Below are 24,420 nucleotides of genomic sequence, written 5' to 3'. Positions count from 1 at the left end.
GTAGTAATCTGATGTTGATCTGGGACTCTGGAGAGCTGCTCTCCATGGGTTTACCAGACTCATCACAGCCCATAACAATAGTGACAGTGGGAGTTATGATGGCGATACGATGGCTGGAAGCTCATGTGAGAGAAAATAATAGACAGGAGGCACCGACGAGAGAACAGTTGCGGAAATTAGATAGTCTAAAAGTGCAAAATTCTAAACATTCCGATGGAAATGAAGAAGATATGGGCAAGAAAACGATTGATGCCATGGTTCAGAGCTAACATGATTGCATGGTTGTACGAATATGCTAAGAAGCATATGTCGAAGCACGGCAGAGTGTACAGTGAATATCAGCTGGACATTGGAGCAGGAGCTTTCAAGCGAGCTCTCGTGACTCATCGGAATGCAGTGACCACCGCTGTGAAAAGAATTTGCAGGACAAGTGAACGTAGTGGAAGCGAGAAGGCAGAGATGTTAAAGGAAGATTTGGAGAGAAATGTGACGTTGTGTCTCCACAACAGCTACTGCAGGAACAGAGAATCTAATGTGGATCCCCTACCTTGTTGCAAACAAAGGGTAGAAGAGCAGAAGTGTTGGAGGATGGCTTCCAACAGCGTCAGGATAGCTAACGACGTGTTGCAAGATACGGAAACTGAGAGTGCAGAGTCAGTATCACAGGAGGAGGAAATGGAACATTGACGAATGGCCGAAAAATGAGATGCAAAAAGAGACGAAATTAGAAAAATTTAGAAGTTTTAGAACTTCTAAACGACGAAAAAAGAAGAAAACAAAGGACTGATGAAGAAAAAGTTAAAACTCAGAATTATTTTATGTGCGTGAAAAAACTCAAATGAGAAACCAAGCAACCAAGTTGTAATTGAAAACTGAAATATTTAGTTGAGTTTTGAAATTGTTGCATTTATCAATTTGCATTTTGATTTTAGTTGAGTGGCTTTAGAGACACTTACTTACTATTTGTTTAGAAAAGCTTGAGTGAAGGAGTATGTTTAAATATTCCAGCCTACATGACTGTTTTTAATCAGCTAGGAGAACTGATCACTTTGTGGTGACATGAAAGGCTTGGGTAATCTCTCGAAGAGGGAGATTGTTTCATTGTTCTTTCTAACCACAGAATTTCTTAGTTTTAAAATTCAGGACAATAACAAGCAAGATTTCCGAAGGGAAGAAACATAGTAGGATAATTTTAGCTTGTTGGTTGGCAGGACTGTCCTGCAAACCAACACCTTTTAAATCTAGGAGAAAAAGTTTTAATCAGGACATTGACATTGGAAGTCGGAAAATATGTTTTATCTTAGGTCATATCCTCAATGTGCAGATTAATGAAAGATTTTGAAGGCTATAGTGATGTGGTATGATGCCATTTATATTCTGCGGTGATTCGATGTGACGTGGATAACAGTAATTTCGTGCATTTTGTAAATTCTGTTCGATGACACTGTATCTATTTTACGAACATTGCGAGATTCAATGAGGACATTGACCGGACTGTCCGGGGAGTATGTGACATTCGACCAGAATGGACAAAATGCAATCTCTGCAGTTTCGGAGTTTTTAGCAGCGAACCTTCCGAATTGGCGATTTAGAAGGAATAAGAACGTTATTCGAACGATTGAACAAAACGTGAAGGTTGAAGGATTCGGAAATTCCTAAATTTTAAATTTTCGAAGTGATGACGTAACAATTCTCAGAAACGTCAAAAACGGCCATTTTGGCAGAAAAGCGACACAACAACGATAGTCGCACTGACGAAAACAACGAAGATTGTGATAGAAAAACAACAGAGAAAAACAAGACCGCTCCGAGTTGCAACTATTGTGTCGCTACAATAGTTGCAGGGCAGTTGCTAACAACGGTGAGGGGTGGAAACTTCATTCGGTCAATTGATTGCGTGCTACGAACACATCAACCATCTACTTGCGTTTCCTGACATCTTTTTGTAGCGTTTTACCGTTTTTGCTTGGGGGGAGATTGCTCAATTGATCTTAGCTACGAGCTAAAGCATGTCAATCAGTTGGGGCAATTTTTATACTTCGATTTTTTTAGAGCAAAATGAGTCGTCAAGATTCGGCACCCGATGAGCTGTTTGATCTCAAGGCTTTTTTCTTCACTGGAAACTATCAGGCATGTATTGACGAAGGACAAAAAGTTCGAGTTGTCGGAGATAAAACAACAGAGCGAGACTTATTTGTGTTTCGAAGTTACATTGCGCAAAGTAAATTTCGAGTAGTACTAGATGCAATAAAGCCCAGTGCTGATGCTAGTCTGAAAGCAATAAAAATGTATTCGGAGTTCATGGCTGCGAACCCGGAGAGAAAGGGAACGATAATAACTCAACTCGAGGAAATGCTCCAAAAAGATGCCTCAAACGATACTTTAGTGTTGGTGACGGCATCGGCGCTTTTCACTGCTGGAAACCACGAGGCAGCCTTGAGATGTCTACATCAATCGAACGACTTGGAGTGTCTCAACTTGAGTGTCAAAATTCTATTGTCCATCAATAGAGTTGATTTGGCTGCAAAAGAGCAAAAGAAGATGTGCGAAATGGATGAAGATTCCATTTTGACTCAATTGGCTACTGCTTGGTTGAATGTTGCCCGAGGCGGACCCAAAGTACAAGATGCGTATCATATTTTCCAGGATCTTCAGGAAAGGTTCCAAAGTACTCCATTTTTACTTAACAGCGTCGCTGTTTGTCATTTGAGCCAAGGACGGTTAGAAGAAGCTATGGAATGTGTAAAAGAAGCGTACGATAAAGATAACAGCAATGTAGAGACCTTGGTGAACTATGTAACTGTTCTTAGCTTGTCTGGAAAGAATGAAATGGCGAAACGGTACGTATCCCAACTGCACGAATCCCACCCGCAACATCCTATCGTGTTGGACTGGGTAACGAAAGAGTCTGAGTTTGATATGCTCAGCAGCCAGATTTTGGCGAACCGGGCAATGTAAATTATTAATATCACAGACTCATAGGTGTAATATACATAAAATGATACAAAGCGTATATTGGTGAATAATTTTGGACTTGTTGGTTTTAAATTGTAAAATTAAATGTTATTGATCAGTGAACTTTTTGAATTTAACTAAATTGTACAGCTCTTGATGAATTAAGTATTCAGTCGACCCGTGATTCAGATAGCTGTAAAATGGTAGACCCTAGAACAGATCCGCAGTTCCAGAAACTGGCAGACCTAAGAAGGAGCGCAGTGCATTATTACAAAGAGAACCAAGTGCCTCAACTAATGGAAACAGCTCTGAATGAAATGTTTTTCCATCAACCACAAGATGTCTATGCCTACTTAGTTGAATTCTTCCAGCAACATGCCAAACCCACTACAATAGATAAGGCGTGTTTCAATCTTCTGTATTGTCCAACAGTTTTCAATTTCATGGATTCGTTTTTTAAAAAACGATCGGGGAGTTTAAAGTACATAAAGGAGGCTTAAATATAAGAAAGATTGTTCAATCGCTGCTTGTTCAGATCGAGGCCGGCGAGTACTTTGACTCAAAAGGACAGCCTACACTTCAGACTGAAATATTCACATTGACGAACTCCAAATACAAGGTGAGTGAGCGGAAAAACTATCATCAGTGCAAGATCTCTTAGTCTCATTTTCGTAAAATCATTAACAGCTCCACAATCCCGCATCGGAGAAGCAGAAACTAATAAAGTTTGATGACAACGCAAGCAAAGCAAAAATAATTTTTGCACATATATGTTAAATCGTATATTGCAATGCTTAAGAATATTTCGATTCCTAAGGTCATCCTCGATTCTAACCACACATGTTAAGCATGCATGCTTTAACTGTACTTTTATTGCTTCTTTCACAATGAAAGCTTTTCGTTAATTTGATAAAAATCAAATTCTAAAGTGTAAGTGCAGTGTTTTCAGGGTACACTAAAGTTTACAAATCTGGCCTTCAAATATTACTGCTCAATTTTTTTTGGTTCCGAGATATGGCGTTTTTAAATGATTATTTTTTGCTTAAAAAACGAGATTTGAAAAACATCTAACAAAACCTGCAGTTCTCTAGTTTAGGGTAGGATGCTGCCAGGATGCACTCAGGTGTGCAAATCTGGCCTGCGAGTTTTACTGGTCAAATTTTATGGTTTCCGAGATAAGGCGTTTTTTGTTTTCAGGGATTTCCCGGGTACACTCAAGGGTTGCAAATCTGGCCTCAATTTTTTTTTTCAAAAAAAAACTAGACAAAAAATACCAACAAAACTTGAAATTCTTTTCTCTATGGTATGGTGCTGTCTGGGTGGGTACTCAGGTTGCAAATATGGACTGCGAGTTTTACTGGTCAAATTTTATGGTTTCCGAGATAAAGCGTTTTTTGTTTTCAGGGGTTTCCCGGGTACACTCAAGGGTTGCAAACCTGGCCTCAATTTTTTTTTCAAAAAAAAAACTAGACATAAAAAATACCAACAAAACTTGAAATTCTTTTCTCTATGGTATGGTGCTGTCTGGGTGGGTACTCAGCTGTGCAAATCTGGCCTGCGAGTTTTACTGGTCAAATTTTATGGTTTCCGAGATAAGGCGTTTTTTGTTTTCAGGGGTTTCCCGGGTACACTCAAGGGTTGCAAATCCGGCCTCAATTTTTTTTTTCAAAAAAAACTAGACATAAAAAATGACAACAAAACTTGAAAATCTTTTCTCTATGGTATGGTGCTGTCTGGGTGGGTACTCAGGTGTGCAAATCTGGCCTGCGAGTTTTACTGGTCAAATTTTATGGCTTCCGAGATAAGGCGTTTTTAGTTTTCAGGGATTTCCCGGGTACACTCAAGGGTTGCAAATATGGCCTCAATTTTTTTTCAAAAAAAACTAGACATAAAAAATACCAACAAAACTTGAAATTCTTTTCTCTATGGTATGGTGCTGTCTGGGTGGGTACTGAGGTGTGCAAATCTGGCCTGCGAGTTTTACTGGTCAAATTTTATGGTTTCCGAGATAAGGCGTTTTTTGTTTTCAGGGGTTTCCCGGGTACACTCAAGGGTTGCAAATCTGGCCTCAATTTTTTTTTTCAAAAAAAACTAGACATAAAAAATACCAAATAAACTTGAAATTCTTTTCTCTATGGTATGGTGCTGTCTGGGTGGGTACTCTGGCCTGCTAAATTTAACAATCAAGTTTTTTGGTTTCTAGTTATTCCGGTTCTTATAATTTTTCAATTTTTTAGAATACTGTTTCAGTATTGTCGGGGTACACGCAGTTGTTCTAAATCTGGCCTCCAATTATTCTTGCTCAGATCCTTCTGGTTTTCGAGATATGTGGATTTTTATAATTTTTTCAGTTTTTTCAAAAATCATAGATTTGAAAAAGACTAACAGAACTTCTACTCTATGGTGGGGATTCTTCAGATTACGCTATAGGGATGCAAATTTAACCTTGACTGCTCATTTCCTTTTAGGTTTCGGGATATGAGTTTTCTTTTTAAAAACTATAAAATCTTGAAATCCTCAACCCTTTTGTGGGGAGCTGTCAGGGTACAAACATAGGTTGCAAATCTGACATCCGCTGAATAGGACTGATCTAAGGTTTAATCAGCCGAGATATAGCGTTTTTTATTATTCATGGAAATTTTCAACCTCATTTTGTAGTGCTGTCAGGGTACTCTAAGAGGTTGCCAATTTGGCTTCTATTTAAACTATACATTTTTAGTTTGCCAGATATGAAAGTTTTAAAAATAATTTTAAAAAAGTTTTTACCCTATCTTTGCGCGCGCTCCCTCTCATATTTTTTCCTCTTCAAATAAAATGAAAAGGTGACCATATGATTGGGGAAGTTCGATCACTTACTACATGTGGCATTGTCTCATCCCTCAATGTCCCTTATCTTCCTAGGAGCGCGCGCAAAAAATATGAGAGGGAGCGCGCGCAAAACTGTCGGATAAAGTGTTCAAAAAATAACTCAATTGTGGCATGCAGTCTTAAAATAGTCTCTCAGAATTTTTTTAGCAAAATAATGTCTTCGTGTAAATAGTGAGCTCAGAAAATCAAATATCGATTATTTTGAAAATAATTTTCAAAAAAATATATTAGAATCACATCTGGAGAAAATTTCATTTTAATTTCACGAAATATACTAGCCACCATAGAATATCACAGAAGTTGTTCATTTGGAAACCAGAGATTAAGCGACCCTAAAAAAAATATACACTAGCTTCTGCTTGATTCGGTCGAAATTGTTTCATTAGCGAATGGGGTCTGCATTCGTGGCTAGTTTCAACCAACTGTCAGATGCGACCACAACTGAAAGGAAAGAACAGGATGACGAAGAGAGGTTGAGGGGAGTGAAGGCCGCTATCAGGTTCATCAATGGACCCATGAATGAGGCGCTGCACGGGACACCCATAGCTGATCAGACTAAAGTGGACGAAATTCTAAAGTGAGTTACCCAAAAGCTATACTCGGAAATTTTGTAGTGAATTATCAAAAGATTTTTATATAAGTACCAGCAGAACTGTAAAAAGTGTTAATAAAAGTTTTGGTAGAATCTTGAGTTGAGACATCCTCTTTCGTAAATATCAATTATATCTATAATATTCTGCTATATTATATACTACGAGTCATTAAGTTATTAATCGACGAGTATATCCAATTTATACTTAGTATTTACTATTAAAATCAAGTATTAAAAGTATTGAGTATTAAAATCAAATTATTAATTTTCGAAGTGCTTAAGATGACATCTTCTTTCGTGACTCTTTCGTGAATATCAACTATATACAGGGGCGGATTTAGGGGGGGGGGGCGGACGCCCCTCCCCCTCAGGGATTCGACCCCTTGCTGACCCAAAGGGTCCCCCCTTTGGTACTTTTTAAGAAATCCATTTTTTGCCGACCGACCCTAAAAATTTTCTAAAGGCACCTTTGGCGCCAATATATTAACTTTGAGGGGGAGCGCGCGCCAAAAAAACGCGATTTTTTTGTCAACGTTTTTCAAAAAGTGCCTAAAAACCGCTTTTTTGACCCGTTTTTTCAAAAATTTGCCTGCGGCGCAGAAAATTTGGCCAAAACAGGGACTTTTAAGTGCTTTAGAAGAGCTCGGAAAATCAATTTGGTCGACCTAAAAAAAAAGGTCGACGAAATTTTCGAAATTTTTTTGAAAATCCGCCCCCCCCCCTCCGCGCAAAACTGTCGGATAAAGTGTTCAAAAAATAACTCAATTGTGGCATGCAGTCTTAAAATAGTCTCTCAGAATTTTTTTAGCAAAATAATGTCTTCGTGTAAATAGTGAGCTCAGAAAATCAAATATCGATTATTTTGAAAATTATTTCCAAAAAAAAATTAGAATCAAACCTGGAGAAAAATTTGTTTTAATTTCACGAAATGTACTAACTACCATAGAATATCACAGAAGTTTTTCATTTTGAAACCTCTCAGAGAAAAAGCGACCCTAAAGAAAAATATACACTAGCTTCTGTCTGATTCGGTCAAAATTGTTTCATTAGCGAATGGGGTCTGCATTCGTGGCTAGTTTCAACCAACTGTCAGATGCGACCACAACTGAAAGGAAAGAACAGGATGACGAAGAGAGGTTGAGGGGAGTGAAGGCCGCTATCAGGTTCATCAATGGACCCATGAATGAGGCACTGCACGGGACACCCATAGCTGATCAGACTAAAGTGGACGAAATTCTAAAGTGAGTTACGCAAAAGCTATACTCGGAAATTTGGTCGTAAATTATCCATTTATTTTTATAACATGTACCAGCAGAACTGTAAAAAAGTTTTACGAAAAGTTTTTGTGGAGTCTTGAGTTGAGACATCCTCTTTCGTGAATATCAAGTATATACATTATTTTCTTTTGTCAAATTGACTCTCTTTGTGTCAAATATAGCTTTTCTTAGTATTGTATTTAATATAGTTAATAATCAAAAAACAAAACTTTAATCTCAGAATAACTGAAAATTTTGCGAAGAATTCTGGCCAATCTGGAAATAGCCAAGGAAGTCACCTTAATTAACTCAACAAAGCGTATATTGGTGAATAATTTTGGACTTGTTGGTTTTGAATTGTAAAATTAAATGTTATTGATCAGTGAACTCTTTGAATTTAACTAAATTGTACAGCTCTTGATGAATTAAGTATTCAGTCGACCCGTGATTCAGATAGCTGTAAAATGGTAGACCCTAGAACAGATCCGCAGTTCCAGAAACTGGCAGACCTAAGAAGGAGCGCAGTGCATTATTACAAAGAGAACCAAGTGCCTCAACTAATGGAAACAGCTCTGAATGAAATGTTTTTCCATCAACCACAAGATGTCTATGCCTACTTAGTTGAATTCTTCCTGCAACATGCCAAACCCACTACAATAGATAAGGCGTGTTTCAATCTTCTGTATTGTCCAACAGTTTTCAATTTCATGGATTCGTTTTTTAAAAAACGATCGGGGAGTTTAAAGTACATAAAGGAGGCTTAAATATAAGAAAGATTGTTCAATCGCTGCTTGTTCAGATCGAGGCCGGCGAGTACTTTGACTCAAAAGGACAGCCTACACTTCAGACTGAAATATTCACATTGACGAACTCCAAATACAAGGTGAGTGAGCGGAAAAACTATCATCAGTGCAAGATTTCTTAGTCTCATTTTCGTAAAATCATTAACAGCTCCACAATCCCGCATCGGAGAAGCAGAAACTAATAAAGTTTGATGACAACGCAAGCAAAGCAAAAATAATTTTTGCACATATATGTTAAATCGTATATTGCAATGCTTAAGAATATTTCGATTCCTAAGGTCATCCTCGATTCTAACCACACATGTTAAGCATGCATGCTTTAACTGTAGTTTTATTGCTTCTTTCACAATGAAAGCTTTTCGTTTATTTGATAAAAATCAAATTCTAAAGTGTAAGTGCAGTGTTTTCAGGGTACACTAAAGTTTACAAATCTGGCCTTCAAATATTACTGCTCAATTTTTTTTGGTTCCGAGATATGGCGTTTTTAAATGATTATTTTTTGCTTAAAAAACGAGATTTGAAAAACATCTAACAAAACCTGCAGTTCTCTAGTTTAGGGTAGGATGCTGCCAGGATGCACTCAGGTGTGCAAATCTGGCCTGCGAGTTTTACTGGTCAAATTTTATGGTTTCCGAGATAAGGCGTTTTTTGTTTTCAGGGATTTCCCGGGTACACTCAAGGGTTGCAAATCTGGCCTCAATTTTTTTTTTCAAAAAAAAACTAGACAAAAAATACCAACAAAACTTGAAATTCTTTTCTCTATGGTATGGTGCTGTCTGGGTGGGTACTCAGGTTGCAAATATGGCCTGCGAGTTTTACTGGTCAAATTTTATGGTTTCCGAGATAAAGCGTTTTTTGTTTTCAGGGGTTTCCCGGGTACACTCAAGGGTTGCAAACCTGGCCTCAATTTTTTTTTCAAAAAAAAAACTAGACATAAAAAATACCAACAAAACTTGAAATTCTTTTCTCTATGGTATGGTGCTGTCTGGGTGGGTACTCAGCTGTGCAAATCTGGCCTGCGAGTTTTACTGGTCAAATTTTATGGTTTCCGAGATAAGGCGTTTTTTGTTTTCAGGGGTTTCCCGGGTACACTCAAGGGTTGCAAATCCGGCCTCAATTTTTTTTTTCAAAAAAAACTAGACATAAAAAATGACAACAAAACTTGAAAATCTTTTCTCTATGGTATGGTGCTGTCTGGGTGGGTACTCAGGTGTGCAAATCTGGCCTGCGAGTTTTACTGGTCAAATTTTATGGCTTCCGAGATAAGGCGTTTTTAGTTTTCAGGGATTTCCCGGGTACACTCAAGGGTTGCAAATATGGCCTCAATTTTTTTTCAAAAAAAAACTAGACATAAAAAATACCAACAAAACTTGAAATTCTTTTCTCTATGGTATGGTGCTGTCTGGGTGGGTACTGAGGTGTGCAAATCTGGCCTGCGAGTTTTACTGGTCAAATTTTATGGTTTCCGAGATAAGGCGTTTTTTGTTTTCAGGGGTTTCCCGGGTACACTCAAGGGTTGCAAATCTGGCCTCAATTTTTTTTTTCAAAAAAAAACTAGACATAAAAAATACCAAATAAACTTGAAATTCTTTTCTCTATGGTATGGTGCTGTCTGGGTGGGTACTCTGGCCTGCTAAATTTAACAATCAAGTTTTTTGGTTTCTAGTTATTCCGGTTCTTATAATTTTTCAATTTTTTAGAATACTGTTTCAGTATTGTCGGGGTACACGCAGTTGTTCTAAATCTGGCCTCCAATTATTCTTGCTCAGATCCTTCTGGTTTTCGAGATATGTGGATTTTTATAATTTTTTCAGTTTTTTCAAAAATCATAGATTTGAAAAAGACTAACAAATGGTGGGGATTCTTCAGATTACGCTATGGGGATGCAAATTTAACCTTGACTGCTCATTTCCTTTTAATTTTCGGGATATGAGTTTTCTTTTTAAAAACTATAAAATCTTGAAATCCTCAACCCTTTTGTGGGGAGCTGTCAGGGTACAAACATAGGTTGCAAATCTGACATCCGCTGAATAGGACTGATCTAAGGTTTAATCAGCCGAGATATAGCGTTTTTTATTATTCATGGAAATTTTCAACCTCATTTTGTAGTGCTGTCAGGGTACTCTAAGAGGTTGCCAATTTGGCTTCTATTTAAACTATACATTTTTAGTTTGCCAGATATGAAAGTTTTAAAAATAATTTTAAAAAAGTTTTTACCCTATCTTTGCGCGCGCTCCCTCTCATATTTTTTCCTCTTCAAATAAAATGAAAAAGTGACCCTATGATTGGGGAAGTTCGATCACTTACTACATGTGGCATTGTCTCATCCCTCAATGTCCCTTATCTTCCTAGGAGCGCGCGCAAAAAATATGAGAGGGAGCGCGCGCAAAACTGTCGGATAAAGTGTTCAAAAAATAACTCAATTGTGGCATGCAGTCTTAAAATAGTCTCTCAGAATTTTTTTAGCAAAATAATGTCTTCGTGTAAATAGTGAGCTCAGAAAATCAAATATCGATTATTTTGAAAATTATTTCCAAAAAAAAATTAGAATCAAACCTGGAGAAAAATTTGTTTTAATTTCACGAAATGTACTAACTACCATAGAATATCACAGAAGTTTTTCATTTTGAAACCTCTCAGAGAAAAAGCGACCCTAAAGAAAAATATACACTAGCTTCTGTCTGATTCGGTCAAAATTGTTTCATTAGCGAATGGGGTCTGCATTCGTGGCTAGTTTCAACCAACTGTCAGATGCGACCACAACTGAAAGGAAAGAACAGGATGACGAAGAGAGGTTGAGGGGAGTGAAGGCCGCTATCAGGTTCATCAATGGACCCATGAATGAGGCACTGCACGGGACACCCATAGCTGATCAGACTAAAGTGGACGAAATTCTAAAGTGAGTTACGCAAAAGCTATACTCGGAAATTTGGTCGTAAATTATCCATTTATTTTTATAACATGTACCAGCAGAACTGTAAAAAAGTTTTACGAAAAGTTTTTGTGGAATCTTGAGTTGAGACATCCTCTTTCGTGAATATCAAGTATATACATTATTTTCTTTTGTCAAATTGACTCTCTTTGTGTCAAATATAGCTTTTCTTAGTATTGTATTTAATATAGTTATTAATCAAAAAACATAACTTTAACCTCAGAATAACTGAAAATTTTGCGAAGAATTCTGGCCAATCTGGAAATAGCCAAGGAAGTCACCTTAATTAACTCAGCAACAGTTGCTGGCTCAACCAGCATGGGAAAAGACGCTTCCCTGAAAAACCGGGCTCTGAACCAAGCCGGGAACTCTTCTAATGCCGGAGTCAATTTGGCAGCAGCCGCGGTGGCTCTAGGAGCAGCGGGTGTCGGCGCGGGCCTCAACTTCGGGGGATCGCTGATCGCGAATAGTCTGGCCACTAATTTGAAGGCCTCGGTCACGCCCACTCCCAAAAAGGAACACCAACCAGCACCCTCCAATCGGTGACATGCGGCAACATCATAATAGTATATAATGCAATATTCATTTGGGCATGAATAATTGTTGTAAAATTTCATCTGCAAGTATCTGTGAAATTTACTATTCTCATCATAATTATCATTTTCATTGCTCAAATCTAAAGAATTCATTATTAGTAAAGTAAGTTCTCATGATTAGATCCTAAAATTCACGCTCTTCTATGTCCTAAAGACAATTAAATCATCATTGACTTGATGCGAACATTTGTAGCGTGACCTTGAAAGAAATCCAAGACCAAGAGACAGCAGCTGAGTCTGCAAGACGTCAAGCTGCCCTGGAAGCTTCATCATCGCACGGAGGAGACTCCGGGTCTCAGTTGGATGCCACCGGGGCAGGGGAGGCATCACCAGGAGCTGCTACTCCGAGCAAAAACAAAGATGCGAAGGTATTAGCTAGTAATAATTTTTTTGCTAAATTCTGTAATATTTTGATTATAAGTAACCCGAAGTTTAGCCTATAAGAAGTTTATTTCAGCCTTGTACAAGTATTCACTAAATTTCCTTGAATTGTAGGGCTCTCGTCTTACTGTATCACTTCAGCATTGATTAACTTCCTATTTGGAAAATTTAGTAGGATTAGTTTCGCTGTTATCAATAGAAATATTGTTACGGTCATGTTGCAAAATAGCTCAAAGATGTCCCGTTTATCAAAAGTTATACATTTTTTGTAAAGTTTATAAACTTTATAAATCAGCTCTCGTGGTATTCGCTGTTGCTTACTGGGGAAAAAGACTGAAGATCAAATTTGATCGCGTTCATTCGCATCTGGGGAATAAATTCTAAACGTCAAATTGTTTTGGTTCATTCGGATCTGTGTGATTAGTCTGATTGCTTGTTTTCATTCAGATATGAGGAAAGAGTCTAAACATCAAATTTGTTTGCTTTCGTTCGGATCTGGGGAAAAGCACGAATAGCAAAACTGCACGCGTGAATTCGGATTCATTCGTGCAGGAAAAAGTCGAAATATTAATTTTTTTGTTCAGTTGTGTGATAAAAGTCTAAAAACAAAATTGTTCGCATTTATTGATAGCGTTGATTCGGACCTGGAGAAAAATGAAGAAAATTGAAGTTGATTGCGTTCACTCGAATAGATATCTTAGAAAGTGAAAAACGAATCCAATTGATAGTTTTTTTTTGTAATATAGGTTTTAAGAAAAATAGCTTAAAACCAGACTTTTTTAAGTCTTACCCAAGATTTGTAGCTGCCTGTTCTGGTTTAGTCTTTTCTTTAATGACCCGTTGTGATTACACTTGCGATCAGCATATTGTATTATTACGAACCTTCTTTTTTCCCTAATCTAACTCGCAAATAAAAGTGTTCATGCAAAAGTTTTCACTTATTTGCAAATTTCACTGTAGCATTGGAAATTGTCTAGCATCTGTTCTCTGCTTTATTTGTTTTGACTAGTGTTTGGTGTCTTTTAAGCGTCCTTGGCTGAGTGGTTAGTGTGGGAGACTCTTAATCTCTGAGTCGCAGGTTCGAATCTCTGAGGTAGCCGAATTTTCACTAATTTGAGGCTTATTTCTTAATTTTTGCTATTGCATTTTATAGAGCTGCTTTTTGTCGTGTTCTCGCAACGTGAAGATTGTTTTAGTTTAAGTGTAAAAGAACGAAGTGACGCTCAAATTTGATTTTTCAAAGTTTGACTTATGATTTATGAGTTCAATTCGTTGTGATGAGTTCACTTCGTTTCCTTTGTTAAAAGGAAGGCCAACTCGACTATCGAACCTCAAAAGTGAAAAGGTCACGAAAAAATTGAATGACTTTTGGTTTCAAATTAAGTATTGATCCAGCCAACTCGACTATCGAACCTCAAAAGTGAAAAGGTCACGAAAAACTTGAATGACTTTTGGTTTCAAATTAAGTATTGATCCATTTTTCTCTAAATGGGATGACTTGGCGAAAAAACGCCAATCATAAACAATATTTTCAATCATTTTTTTTCGGTTTCCTTGTTTACGTTATCCTTGCAATAAGCAAGGCTATTGCAATCGGTTACTAGATTTTGTTCCCGTAAATAATTTGTTCACAGAAGGGTCAATTTAGTGAGAGTGGTAAATATCACTTCTGACTTGCTCAATTCCTTCAAAGTTCAAATAAAGCTACCATCACTAAAAAAATAATCAGGTAAAGTCCTTTTCAGGTTTTAATAATTTTTTCAATTTTTTTGAGTTCGTGGTTTGAGTTTTTTTTTGAGTTCGTGGTTTTCGTCCTGGGTTCTGTTGGTTCATTTTCCGTTCTTTTAAACGCCATTTTTTTCATCTGGTACAGTTTTTTGGCGTACTTCCTAAAGCATGTTTTTTTTTTATTTGAACTGTTTTTTTTATAATTGAAAGCTCAATAATTAGTTAATTTACCAAGTCTGATTTTTTTCCTTAAACAGTTTAGTTTATGTTATATCGGGAAACTTTTGTCAAAAGTTCAATTTTCGGCTCAACAGGTTCTGACCCAAGATTTGTTGCCGCTCGGTAAATGATTTTCAACTATTTTTAAAGCTGTTTATGAATTTCATCCTGTACAACAATGAAGTTTTTGTAGCTGTATTCTTGTCAACTTTTCAAGTGATTTTTTCTCAAGTAGTTTTTTCAACTTAATTTTTCAGAAATTTTTTTGACAGTTTTTTCTATTCTCTACCGCTTACCGTTTTTTTTGCATCGCAAATTCTGCGAAGCTCCGATTCTGTGTACACTTTTTCAATAGTCGGCTGGCCATATCTTAGTGTAATCATAAAAGTTCGAAATTAAATTGAACAATTATCAGCTCTTTTCAATTTTCATCTTACATTTGTGATGAAAGAAACAATAAATATTTTCATATTGCTTTATTTTCCTTTGAATGCGAAAATGTTTTAACAATGGTTTTGTTTTTTGTTACAGGGAAAGGTAAAAAAGTGCTCTTCTCTTTCTCTCAGAATGTTCGTGCAGCTTAAATAGCGAATATCCTTATTGACAAACTGCTTTAGACTTGATCTATTTTCATTGCTATTAGAACTTCTCTTGCAAATAGCGTCGGCGCTTTCAGTTTTTGAAATTAATTTTGGTTCTTATTCATCTTCTTTTTAAGGGCGGCAAAGATGCGAAGAAAGGCGGTGGAGGTGGCAAAGATGCGGTTCCAAAGACACCGGATATCGCGGAGGCGCCGAAAGACCTGGTGTTCAGTGGTGCCCAGGCTGTATGTGCGGCTTCTAGTGCGAACTGCGTGGCAGCTGCCAGAGTGAGATCCCTGGAACCTTATCAGTACATCTCAGAGCTATCCAGTGGAGAGGTGAAGAGTTTCAAAACAGCTATCAATTAGTCGAAAAAAAGCGATTATTTACAGACCAGGCTGTATTTTCTATTTAAATCTAAGATACTATGTATTGCATGTACGATAGTGGTGATTGAGCCATCATAAGTAAATGACTCAAGCTAAGAAAATTCAAAAAATAGTTCTCAGTTATTCAAAAACTAAGTCTGTCGCCAGGTTTCATCAAATGAAACATCGTGAAATTGGTTTGTAATGTCGGCTCTTCAGTGTCGCCTTCGTCCATCCATGATTGTATGCTGGACTGGCTTAGTTAGTTTTAACACAAGTATAAATGTTGCCACTTCAGATTGGTGAGCAGTTGAAGATGCCTGTGCCGATGGTGACTGTGGTATCGGGAGGCAGATCGGCAGCAGGCAAACAGAACCTCATCCGGGAAGTGCTCCTGGTACCCAAACCATCACACTCACTCGCAACTGTAAGCACAATCAGCTCAGCTGTTTTTTTTTAGATGTGACATGAAACTTTTTTCTTTCAACCACTGCTAGACTTTTGTTTTTCTTCAGTTCTAGTAAAGCAAAGCACAATCTAGTTATTTATTTGCAACAAAACAATACATAAACTGCTTTTTATACGTATTAAATTGTTCTTAACTTTAGTTTAAAAAATAATTTATAAGTAAGGGCTTCTTGAGGGGGCATATTTTCAGAAAAAAATTACAGACGCATTTGTCAGTTTTCTAGGTCGACCAAATTAATTTTCCGAGCTCTCCGGAAACGTTCTCAAGGCCTTATTTGTCAAAATTTTCAAAAAAATGTGCTTTTTTTGTTTCTTGATCAATTTTTAAGTGGGTGAGCCGAAAAATGGATGTTGTGAATTAGTACCAAAGGTTCACTTGTTAAAATCCTTGTGGGGTAGATGACGGAAAGAAGGGGGATGTTACTTGAGATTAAATTAAGTTTTACATGGCGTTACTGTATTTTTAGACTATTCAGAAGATGAAGGAGCTGACGTACAAGCTCATCAACGATTTGTCGAAGAAGCTCGGCGTGAGTATTTTGCTATATGTAGTTAACCTTGTTGCCTACCATTTTTTTTTCTGTTGCGTTGAAGACGTTCAAAACCCTGTCTGTACCGCAGGGGTTGTTCGGCGTCTTTCGTCGCTTTCTTTTTTACATTGATAAACCATTAATAAATCATAACCAGGTTTAAAAAGAGCCTGTTTTTGTGGTAATGTTTTATATAACGATGAGATGTACCAAATTAGTTTCAATTGTATGTAGCTAATATTTTTTTCTATGAAGGAGGATATCTATCTTGTTCTCGAATGTGTAAGTGAAATTCAAACCAACAAAGGATTGAAATCAGCTCTTAAGTTTCCTGTGTTCTAGATTTTTGTCATCACTTTCCTTTCCTAATTTACTAGGTTTCTGACATACCTTTTGTTCCTTTAACGAGTAAACAAAATGATCTATTTCAGTTGTCATCGTTCTTTAATTTGTCAATATTCTAGTATCAGAAATGTTTTTTGATATCATCTAGTTGAAAAAAAAAACATTTTTTCAAGTTCTTTTTGTTTCTTATCACAACTTTCTTTGCAGGGCTTGCAACAAGTGCAGAAAATAAGCCAGGTTTAACTCCTCCAATCGCGTGCTTTGTGTTCACTTTTGTAATTCTTGAATAGTACCATCATATGAATATTACCATCTCAATGAAATGATTTCTAAATGAATTGCATGTGTGCGTCACAAGTAATGCTTTGTTCCATATCCTTTTATGATCACAGTAGAGTTAGTGTTTTTTTTTCTGTTTTATTTGAAAATGCCATAGCCATATTGTCCTCAAAAAAAGTGTGATGTGTTCGTCTTATTCTCTTATTCAAAAACAGCCCACTTATCTTGTAAATACGTAATTAAACATAAAAGAAAACCACCCCTACGCATCCTACCCTTTACGCAAGCGTTGAATTTGTAACAGCTTCTGGGGGAAATTATTGGAGCCGAATGAGAATGAAAGAGGAATGCTTGAATATACTTATGGAAATCGATTGCACACACGAAAGGGCGCGATGCGTACCATGATAAAATAATCGAACTTGGGAAGCTCTAAGTTTTTCTTAATAAAAAAATAACGAAAAATTAAGGAAAACAAAAAAATCCTTAAAAGGGTTGTAAAATGAAAAAAAAAAAGATGAAAAAAGATTCAAATGACAAAAGGTTGTTAAAAGACTTGTTACTAATTGTTTATAGTTTGGGTAATGTTTGCAGCTGACGGCCAAGATGATCTCCGACCATGGGAGTCCGAACCCGATGATGGACAAGCCGGAACAGCTGCTGGATGCAGTGGTGGAGTGTGCCGCTCTCATTCCGGAACTGAATCTGGGCGAGGACTACTTCATTATACTACACTGTGCAGCCCACGAGTACTATGATGCAGTTAGTATCAGTCCAACTATATCTCTGAGTGTTGATGTTTAATCCAGATAATAGCGTTACTATGACCACAAATACCCAGCAGATCATTTTTTTCTCACCTTGTACGATAAAAAACCCCAGCTAGTCGTGATTGGGACTGCAAGGAAAAACGCTGAAAACGTTTTTAGGTGTCAACACGTAGTCTAGGTGTATTAATTCTCGATGTTAGCTCCTCACTTTCAATTGAAGGCAATTTATGCACAAAGGAAACGACGAACGTACGAGCTGTTCAGCTCTTCATGGAGAACCGCTGTTGTGCCCCTGCTTAAAACTACATGCAATTTTTTTTCGTTATTTTTCTGGGCTGGGTAATGCTGCCTGTTCCTCGAGCAACTAGCACGGATAATGATGGGCCTCGAACATCCGACCTTTCGATTAAGAGGCGGAGACGTAACCACTTCACCACCATTCCCCTCCACTATTGTGATTGTTGTTGCTGTTTGTGTAGAACAAAGAGAAGTATGAGTGGGTGTCGAGTGGCTTCAAGGGTGGGGATGAGTTAGTGGAGACAGTGTACTTGGACATCCTCTCCAGATACCCTCAGGTCATTGGACTCATAGACCCCCTAGTGCAACAGGTAGGCCACCATCACCACTGGAGCCGAAAAGTTTGTTCTGTGTCTGATGTAGTGTATTGATTCACATCCACCAAGCATATCTTATTAAAATGAGTGCCAGTAGCGCTAAAACATGCTGACATCTCTTAAGCCCCATTGTAGGCGGGTTTTCAGCTTATTATTTTGAACTGTGTGATACTTTTTTTAAAATCTTATGACGGTTTGAGCCATGCCTCGGTCCAGACGGTTTGAGCCATGCCTGGGTTTTGAAGTTTGAGCCATGCCTCGGTCCAGACGGTTTGAGCCATGCCTCGGTCCAGATGGTTTCAGCTATACGAAGGCTGAGCCACCCTTCAGTCCAGTTATTGAAAAGATACAGATAGAATAGTTCAGTTTCAAAAGTTTTAGTTATTTTTAGCGGATTATAGTGTTTTTATTTTTTTTGAAGCTTTGAGTCTGTAAAAAGCATGAAATAGCGATAATCAAGTATTGTCCATAATATATTTTGATTTGGCGTCTGAGTGAATGCGATCCATACATGGCATTAAAGCGTGAAATTAGACAGTGTGGGTCATAAAGTTTTCATGACGTTCTTCAACCGGTGCTCATTCAAGCGAATTCTCCCACCTCTTTATCCTACCCCCTCACCAGGTTATTTGCAGAATGATTAAATTATAGCAGTTTTTATAGCTTAATCGTTTCCTAGCCCATTGATGCTACTCGCAGTATATTGTTCCAATTGAGCCGCTTGTGAAGCTATTAAGGGGTAACGACCTCGTCAAACTGAAGAAACGTGAAAGCTGGCGCAAAAATTTGATGAATAATTAAGTTGACCGCCTTTGTTCGAGTCTGAAAAAAGCGAGTCTGAATTCAATATAAGAAGAAATATTCGGGCCATAAAAACACCGCCACCTGCTTAATTAAATGAACTTCACTTTACAAGAGGTTTCCTATTAGGAAGCACTCAACGTTACAAAGTTGATGATGTAGCACTTTGTCAGTAATGCGTAACAATTGCATAACAGCTTTTTTTTTACCAACATGAAAGCAAAGGAGAGGGCGGCATGTTTCTTCTAATAATGTTAAGCTTATTTTTCAATTTTTGGGCAAGGATAGTTATCCCCTTTCAACTCTTTTCCCTGAAGGCGTTTGATTACGTAATACAGACATTCTTGTTGCGCAATGGTAGCAAATATGACCTAATTTGTTTGATTTATCGGAAAATAGTACCTCAAGAGGAGTGAATGGCCTTGGAAAGATAGTTTACATGTGAAATTTTCTGTCTTTTTTAAGGATGGAGTTAATTTAATTCATTTTTTCATTGATTTAGTATTTTGTTCTTTCAATCCACATTAAAATCAATATTTTTATGTCATAAGTAGAATTGAGGGCTTCGTTGATGGTAGTTCATTGACTTGGTTAGAAGGTAATATGACTGACTTTTGACGGAATTACAATTGCATACAGCCCGTTGTTGGTAGCACTAAATAAGCCAATCAACATTCTTACCTTAAAATCACTACTTGCGAAATAATTTCTCTTAATGATAAATTTCCCCTAATGCATTTTTTCAGAGGGCATCGACCTTAAATTTGTCAGTAGTTGTTTTCTATGGGCAAGTAAAAGTAATTATTTTTGCAATAATGAATTATTTTCCCTTTTTTGTTGGGTACTTCAATGGCTTTAATGAAGTCCTGTTTCTGGTTAAAAACTACTTAAATAGCGAGAAAGGAAAAAGTTTATTATTGAAATGAGAAATAAGAAACTCTTTGTTTTTTTTAATTACTAAAGACGTTTTCGGTCAAGCTTCTTTCTTCATTTAAGAATAATTATATAAACTGAAGTATCCGCCTCTCTCCTAGATGGTGAAATGACAATTTAATTTCAAATAAAATTGATGTTTTTTAAAAAAAGAAGTGCCAAAGGAATGTTTAATCAAGTAGTCTTTTTCTCATAACACGGTTGGTTACGGATACGAACGATTGTCGAAACTGTTGTAATAAGGAACTAGACTTTTTTTTCCCTAAAAGAACTTTTCTTGCAAATCTTTAAGAAGTTGAACTCGCTTTTTTAACTTGGTCCAGATGTAACGCGATTGCCTTTTTACCGTAAGGTCTGGGAGTTGGAGTCCTGGCTAGACCTTGGTTTTTTTTTCAGTTTTGGCTTGGTTGCCACATCGCGGATTTTCTCTATTGTTAAGCAATTTTTATTGTGTTTACACTAGCGAGCCCGCGAGTCTACACTAGTGTATTAGTACGAGCTTCTTTTTTCTGACCTAGCTCGCAAATAATAGTGTTCATTATTTGGTGGCGCTTTTGCTATTATCACGATCTGTAACATTGGAAATTTCATAGCATCTGTTCTCTGCTTTATTTCAGGCTAGTGTTTGTGGTCTATTAAGCGTTCATGGCTGAGTGTTTAGTGTGTGGGACTCATAATCTCTAGGTCGAAGCTCGAATCCGAGACTTAGCCCTTTTTCTAAACTATTTAGAGGCTTATTTCTATTTTCTTATTGCACTTTATTGCGTTGAAATAAAGTGCAATATTACCTTCTTATATCATCTGCGTTGAAATTGTTAATGATATACTCCTGTATTTTGTATGGTTACTCACTCTAACTTTTTTTTCTTTTTTTTGGTTTTTTCGCTTAAAAGCTGTATTCGGCAGAAATTGTTTCTGTTTATGTTTTATCGGCCTATTCGATTTTTTTTGTGTAGTTTGTAAGACAAAAATTGATCAATATTTTTGCAATTAAGACTATTTATCAACAATGTAAAGGACCAATGTATGAGCTCTGTTCAGCTCTTCACTGGGAACCCCTGTTGTGCCACTGTTTAATATCTACTTGCAACTTTTTTGTTATGTTTCATTGATCATGGTGGGTCCCAAACCGAAATTCGGGTTGAGAGCCGGAGACCTAACCACTTCACCACCTCCCAACTTTACTATCGCTTTTTAAAAATAATTCAGGCCTTCTGTGGTGTAAACAACCAAAATTTAAAAATTTTATCGCTCAAAGTTTTTGTTATGGCTTTCTGTTTTTTTTTTGGCTCAATATATTGTCGGCTTAATGTCCGCTCGTTATATACCAAAAGACTATTTAACATTGGTAGTTGTGGTTCTCCGCAGTTTTTCAGAAGTTTAACTTACATTTACAAAATTAAATTTCCAGCTTTTTTCCGACTTAGTTTTTAACGTCTTATTTTCTGCTGGGTAGCTGGCAATGCTACCTTTGTATTGTATCACAAGTGACGAGAAGCTCTGTCTTGCGTTGTGTCATTATTGACGCGTTTTCTGAATTAGATTTTTTTTTTGCTTTTTCGTGCAACCGGTAGAATTCAACAATGTATGGGAAGCAGGAGTTGGCATAGGCATAGATGGTTTTCTCATCATCAAAGAACGTTTTTAAAATGAGTTTTCCAAATCGTGTGCTTACGCTAGCCAGCGTAGTGTTTGCACATCCACTTTTTTTAAACCCAACTAAAAAGTGCTCAAACCCAAAAGTGCTTATTGTTGGCTTTTTTGCTGCGCGGCATTAAAATTTTAATAGCACCTGACTTGAGGATTGACTATTCCATTTTTGTGAAGTTTTTCAAATCTAAATTTTCTCTTAAGTTCCAAATTTGAATTAAAGAACTCGAAAGAAAAATTTTGCGAAGTTTGAAACTGCCAATCGTGTAATTTGGTGTTGTCAGGATACACTCAAAGGATACAAGTCTTTTTTCAAAAAATCCGATTTTTTTAATGAGTTGTTTAAAATTCGAAGCACCGAAGATGCTTTACACGCTAGTCGTTTTGTATGCGCTATACTTAATCTCCTTGTTAAGAATTCAAAAATTATTTGGCATGTTTAATGATAGAAATTATTTATGATCAACTGATGGCCTCTCTCTTTAGGTTCTAGGTTTTACCAATATATCGTTTTTGTCTCATTGGGGGATTCAAATGTAAGTGCGCCCTTGCTTTCAATTTATTACGGATATTTTTTTATAATTTTCATTATAATTTTACTTGCAGAAGTCAGCGTTCAAAAAGAGTTTTCAAGTAAGACTAGAATCCAAGTAAGTCAGTTTTCTGTTTGTGCGTGCATTACTCTTTTCCAACTATCAGTTGGCTATGTTAATCCGATACCAGTTGCCTGACAACGTCTTGCCATGGCAACTGGTATCGGGTTATGGCCACAAAGCAAATCTATTGAAGCAAAAGGCGTTGAGCTAGTCGTTTTGTATGCGCTATACTTAATCTCCTTGTTAAGAATTCAAAAATTTTTATCGGAAAAAGGCGTAACTCCTTTTTCCGATAAACTTTCCCATTGTCAGTAGCATAAGTATGATCGGTAACACGAACAATCTTAAGTTTAGCCAGTTTATAAAGATGTTTCCCCGTTTGACGATCTATTATTTTCGTAAAGACTTTAACTCGGTTAGGATCAGACATTAGAAGGTTTTCTAGTTTACTTGTTTTCGTCAGTCGACGAGGTTGCAGAGCTGGTAAACATCGGGAATTAACTTGAGCCCCCGGAGGCGTTACATTCGATCCAATCGTCGGAAAACGAAGAGTGTTGTGGTTAAGGCCTGACTTGAGAGAATGAGCCAGATCCGAATGACGGGTTGCTAGTTCCTTGAGGACCTTTTTCCCCCATCCAGTGGAAGATTTCGCTTAAACTGTGACCATTTGTTTGCCTTGTAGGGTTCACTATCCGCCACATTTCCGTCCAGCGAAAACAAGGGTTTGAAGCGGGGAGGAACTGTCGGACTAGTACTGACACAAGGAACAACTTTCGCCCGGTCCCTACTGTAATCCTGGCTGGCAATCTGGTCTGGCGTTAAGAGGTTCCGTTCCAGTCCTTGGGCTGAAGTATCAGATCGAACAACATTATTAAATGCCTGGGACCATTCAGTATTAGGTTTACGACCGAAATGCAATTCAAAAAGCGATTTCTTAAGCACCCAGTGATTACTCTTGTGAATATCTTCAATTATTTGTTGAATCGTTTCCTTAAAGTTTTTGAAATTAGGATCGAGTTTTGCAGTACCGAGTTTTCGCTTTATGGTCTGAATTGAGCGTTCAACCAAACCACTGCCTCTATGATCGCCAACTGGTGAGAGGATATGTTTAATACCTCTGCTAGAGCAAAATTCCTGCACCAAGTAATTTTTAAAACCTGAACCATGATCCGTTCTGATAGAGTGAGGTAAACCATGAATACAGATATAAGATGCAAGAAATTTAGTAACCTTCGTAGCCTCAGTAGTTTTAGAAATAAGGACGGAAGGAAACTTAGAGAAACGATCGGTTGCTACCAAAAGAAAGATCTTAGAACCCTTATCATCAAGTATAGGACCAGCAAAATCTAGTTGTAACTCCTGATTGGGTCCAGACAGAGTAGGCAAAGATTGTGCAGTATTAAAGGTTGTTGCGGGCTTAAGATTCTTACCAAACAAGGTGCATTCACGGCATTTCTCACACGTTTCGATGATCTGACGGTTCAGAAATGGCCACCAGAGATACTCGGAGGCCGCCATCATAGCCTCTTGTCCCGGGTGAGAGCGGTGAATTCGAGTAAGCACAGCTTGTCGAAGAGGTTCGAGTATGGCCAGTTTATTTTCAATAACTACACAGTTATTAACCACCGCTGCTTTGGTCCAAAATTGGGCCATATAAGAACCGAGCTTATTGAAAGATGTGATGTCCTTGTTGATGATAGCTCGTTTCATAGGGCCAAGAAAGCGGTCCTCCTCCGTCAATTCTGCCAAAAGGTCTGCATCAAAGAGTCTGGGCAACCCCACAATTTCATTCTCTGAAGAGGTTTGCCTCCATTGACGGCAAGAACCCCAATTCTTGCGGCAGTGTTAACTTTTCCAGGTTTCGACAGACGACAACGTCTCATCGCTTCCAACAGCTGAGTGACCATCCTTCCGTGCGTGGTTCTGGTAGCAACAAAACGGGTTTTGGCAGCTCGTTCTCGAGTCCGGTTTCGCTGACGTATCTGATCCAGTCGTGAGATTCGGCTCAACTGTCGAGATCTCATGGGCGGACGCGGACTGGGTCGACGGAAGTTTTGGGGAATTGAGTGGAAATGATTCCACGAACGTTTGTAAAACAGCCTGTTCGGCTGTCGAATTGAGTAAAGTCTGGGAGTCAAGTTGAGTGAGGGTAGAA

At 37.6% G+C, this 24,420-nt stretch overlaps 4 protein-coding genes across 14 annotated transcripts in view; all 4 read left to right on the top strand.

Moving 5' to 3' along the window:
• Positions 1-24,420, top strand: part of LOC134847966 (sperm flagellar protein 2-like) — a 584,566-nt gene that overhangs the window by 176,761 nt on the left and 383,385 nt on the right. The window lies entirely within an intron of this gene.
• Positions 2,051-3,073, top strand: LOC134848007 (coatomer subunit epsilon-like). Its single transcript, XM_063865338.1, has one exon. It carries the CDS (start codon positions 2,059-2,061, stop codon positions 2,956-2,958), a length of 900 nt encoding a protein of 299 aa, XP_063721408.1. The 5' UTR covers positions 2,051-2,058; the 3' UTR covers positions 2,959-3,073.
• LOC134848795 (enolase 4-like) lies at positions 3,149-7,660 on the top strand. Its single transcript, XM_063866306.1, has 4 exons — positions 3,149-3,356; positions 3,491-3,574; positions 6,210-6,400; positions 7,492-7,660. The coding sequence occupies exons 1-4, from the start codon at positions 3,156-3,158 to the stop codon at positions 7,658-7,660; spliced, it is 645 nt and encodes a 214-aa protein (XP_063722376.1). The 5' UTR covers positions 3,149-3,155.
• LOC134848003 (enolase 4-like) overlaps positions 8,126-24,420 on the top strand; it is a 66,494-nt gene continuing 50,199 nt past the window's right edge. Inside the window, exons 1-10 of one of the 3 annotated variants that reach the window (XM_063865333.1) lie at positions 8,126-8,336; positions 8,471-8,554; positions 11,183-11,373; positions 12,196-12,370; positions 15,049-15,249; positions 15,578-15,706; positions 16,215-16,277; positions 16,830-16,859; positions 17,496-17,663; positions 18,151-18,279. In XM_063865333.1, coding sequence (XP_063721403.1) covers positions 8,136-8,336; positions 8,471-8,554; positions 11,183-11,373; positions 12,196-12,370; positions 15,049-15,249; positions 15,578-15,706; positions 16,215-16,277; positions 16,830-16,859; positions 17,496-17,663; positions 18,151-18,279 — 1,371 coding nt within the window. In that variant the 5' untranslated portion in view covers positions 8,126-8,135. Of the gene's footprint in view, positions 8,337-8,470; positions 8,555-11,182; positions 11,374-11,613; positions 11,949-12,195; positions 12,371-15,048; positions 15,250-15,577; positions 15,707-16,214; positions 16,278-16,829; positions 16,860-17,495; positions 17,664-18,150; positions 18,280-24,420 lie in introns of those variants that run through there. The other 2 variants (XM_063865334.1, XM_063865335.1) reach the window with 2 other exon arrangements.

The sequence above is a fragment of the Symsagittifera roscoffensis genome, chromosome 6 (assembly GCF_963678635.1).
Source record: "Symsagittifera roscoffensis chromosome 6, txSymRosc1.1, whole genome shotgun sequence".
NCBI lineage: Eukaryota > Metazoa > Xenacoelomorpha > Acoela > Convolutidae > Symsagittifera > Symsagittifera roscoffensis.
The sequence above is the reverse complement of the archived record's forward strand: the minus strand, read 5'-3'. Positions and strand labels throughout refer to the sequence as shown.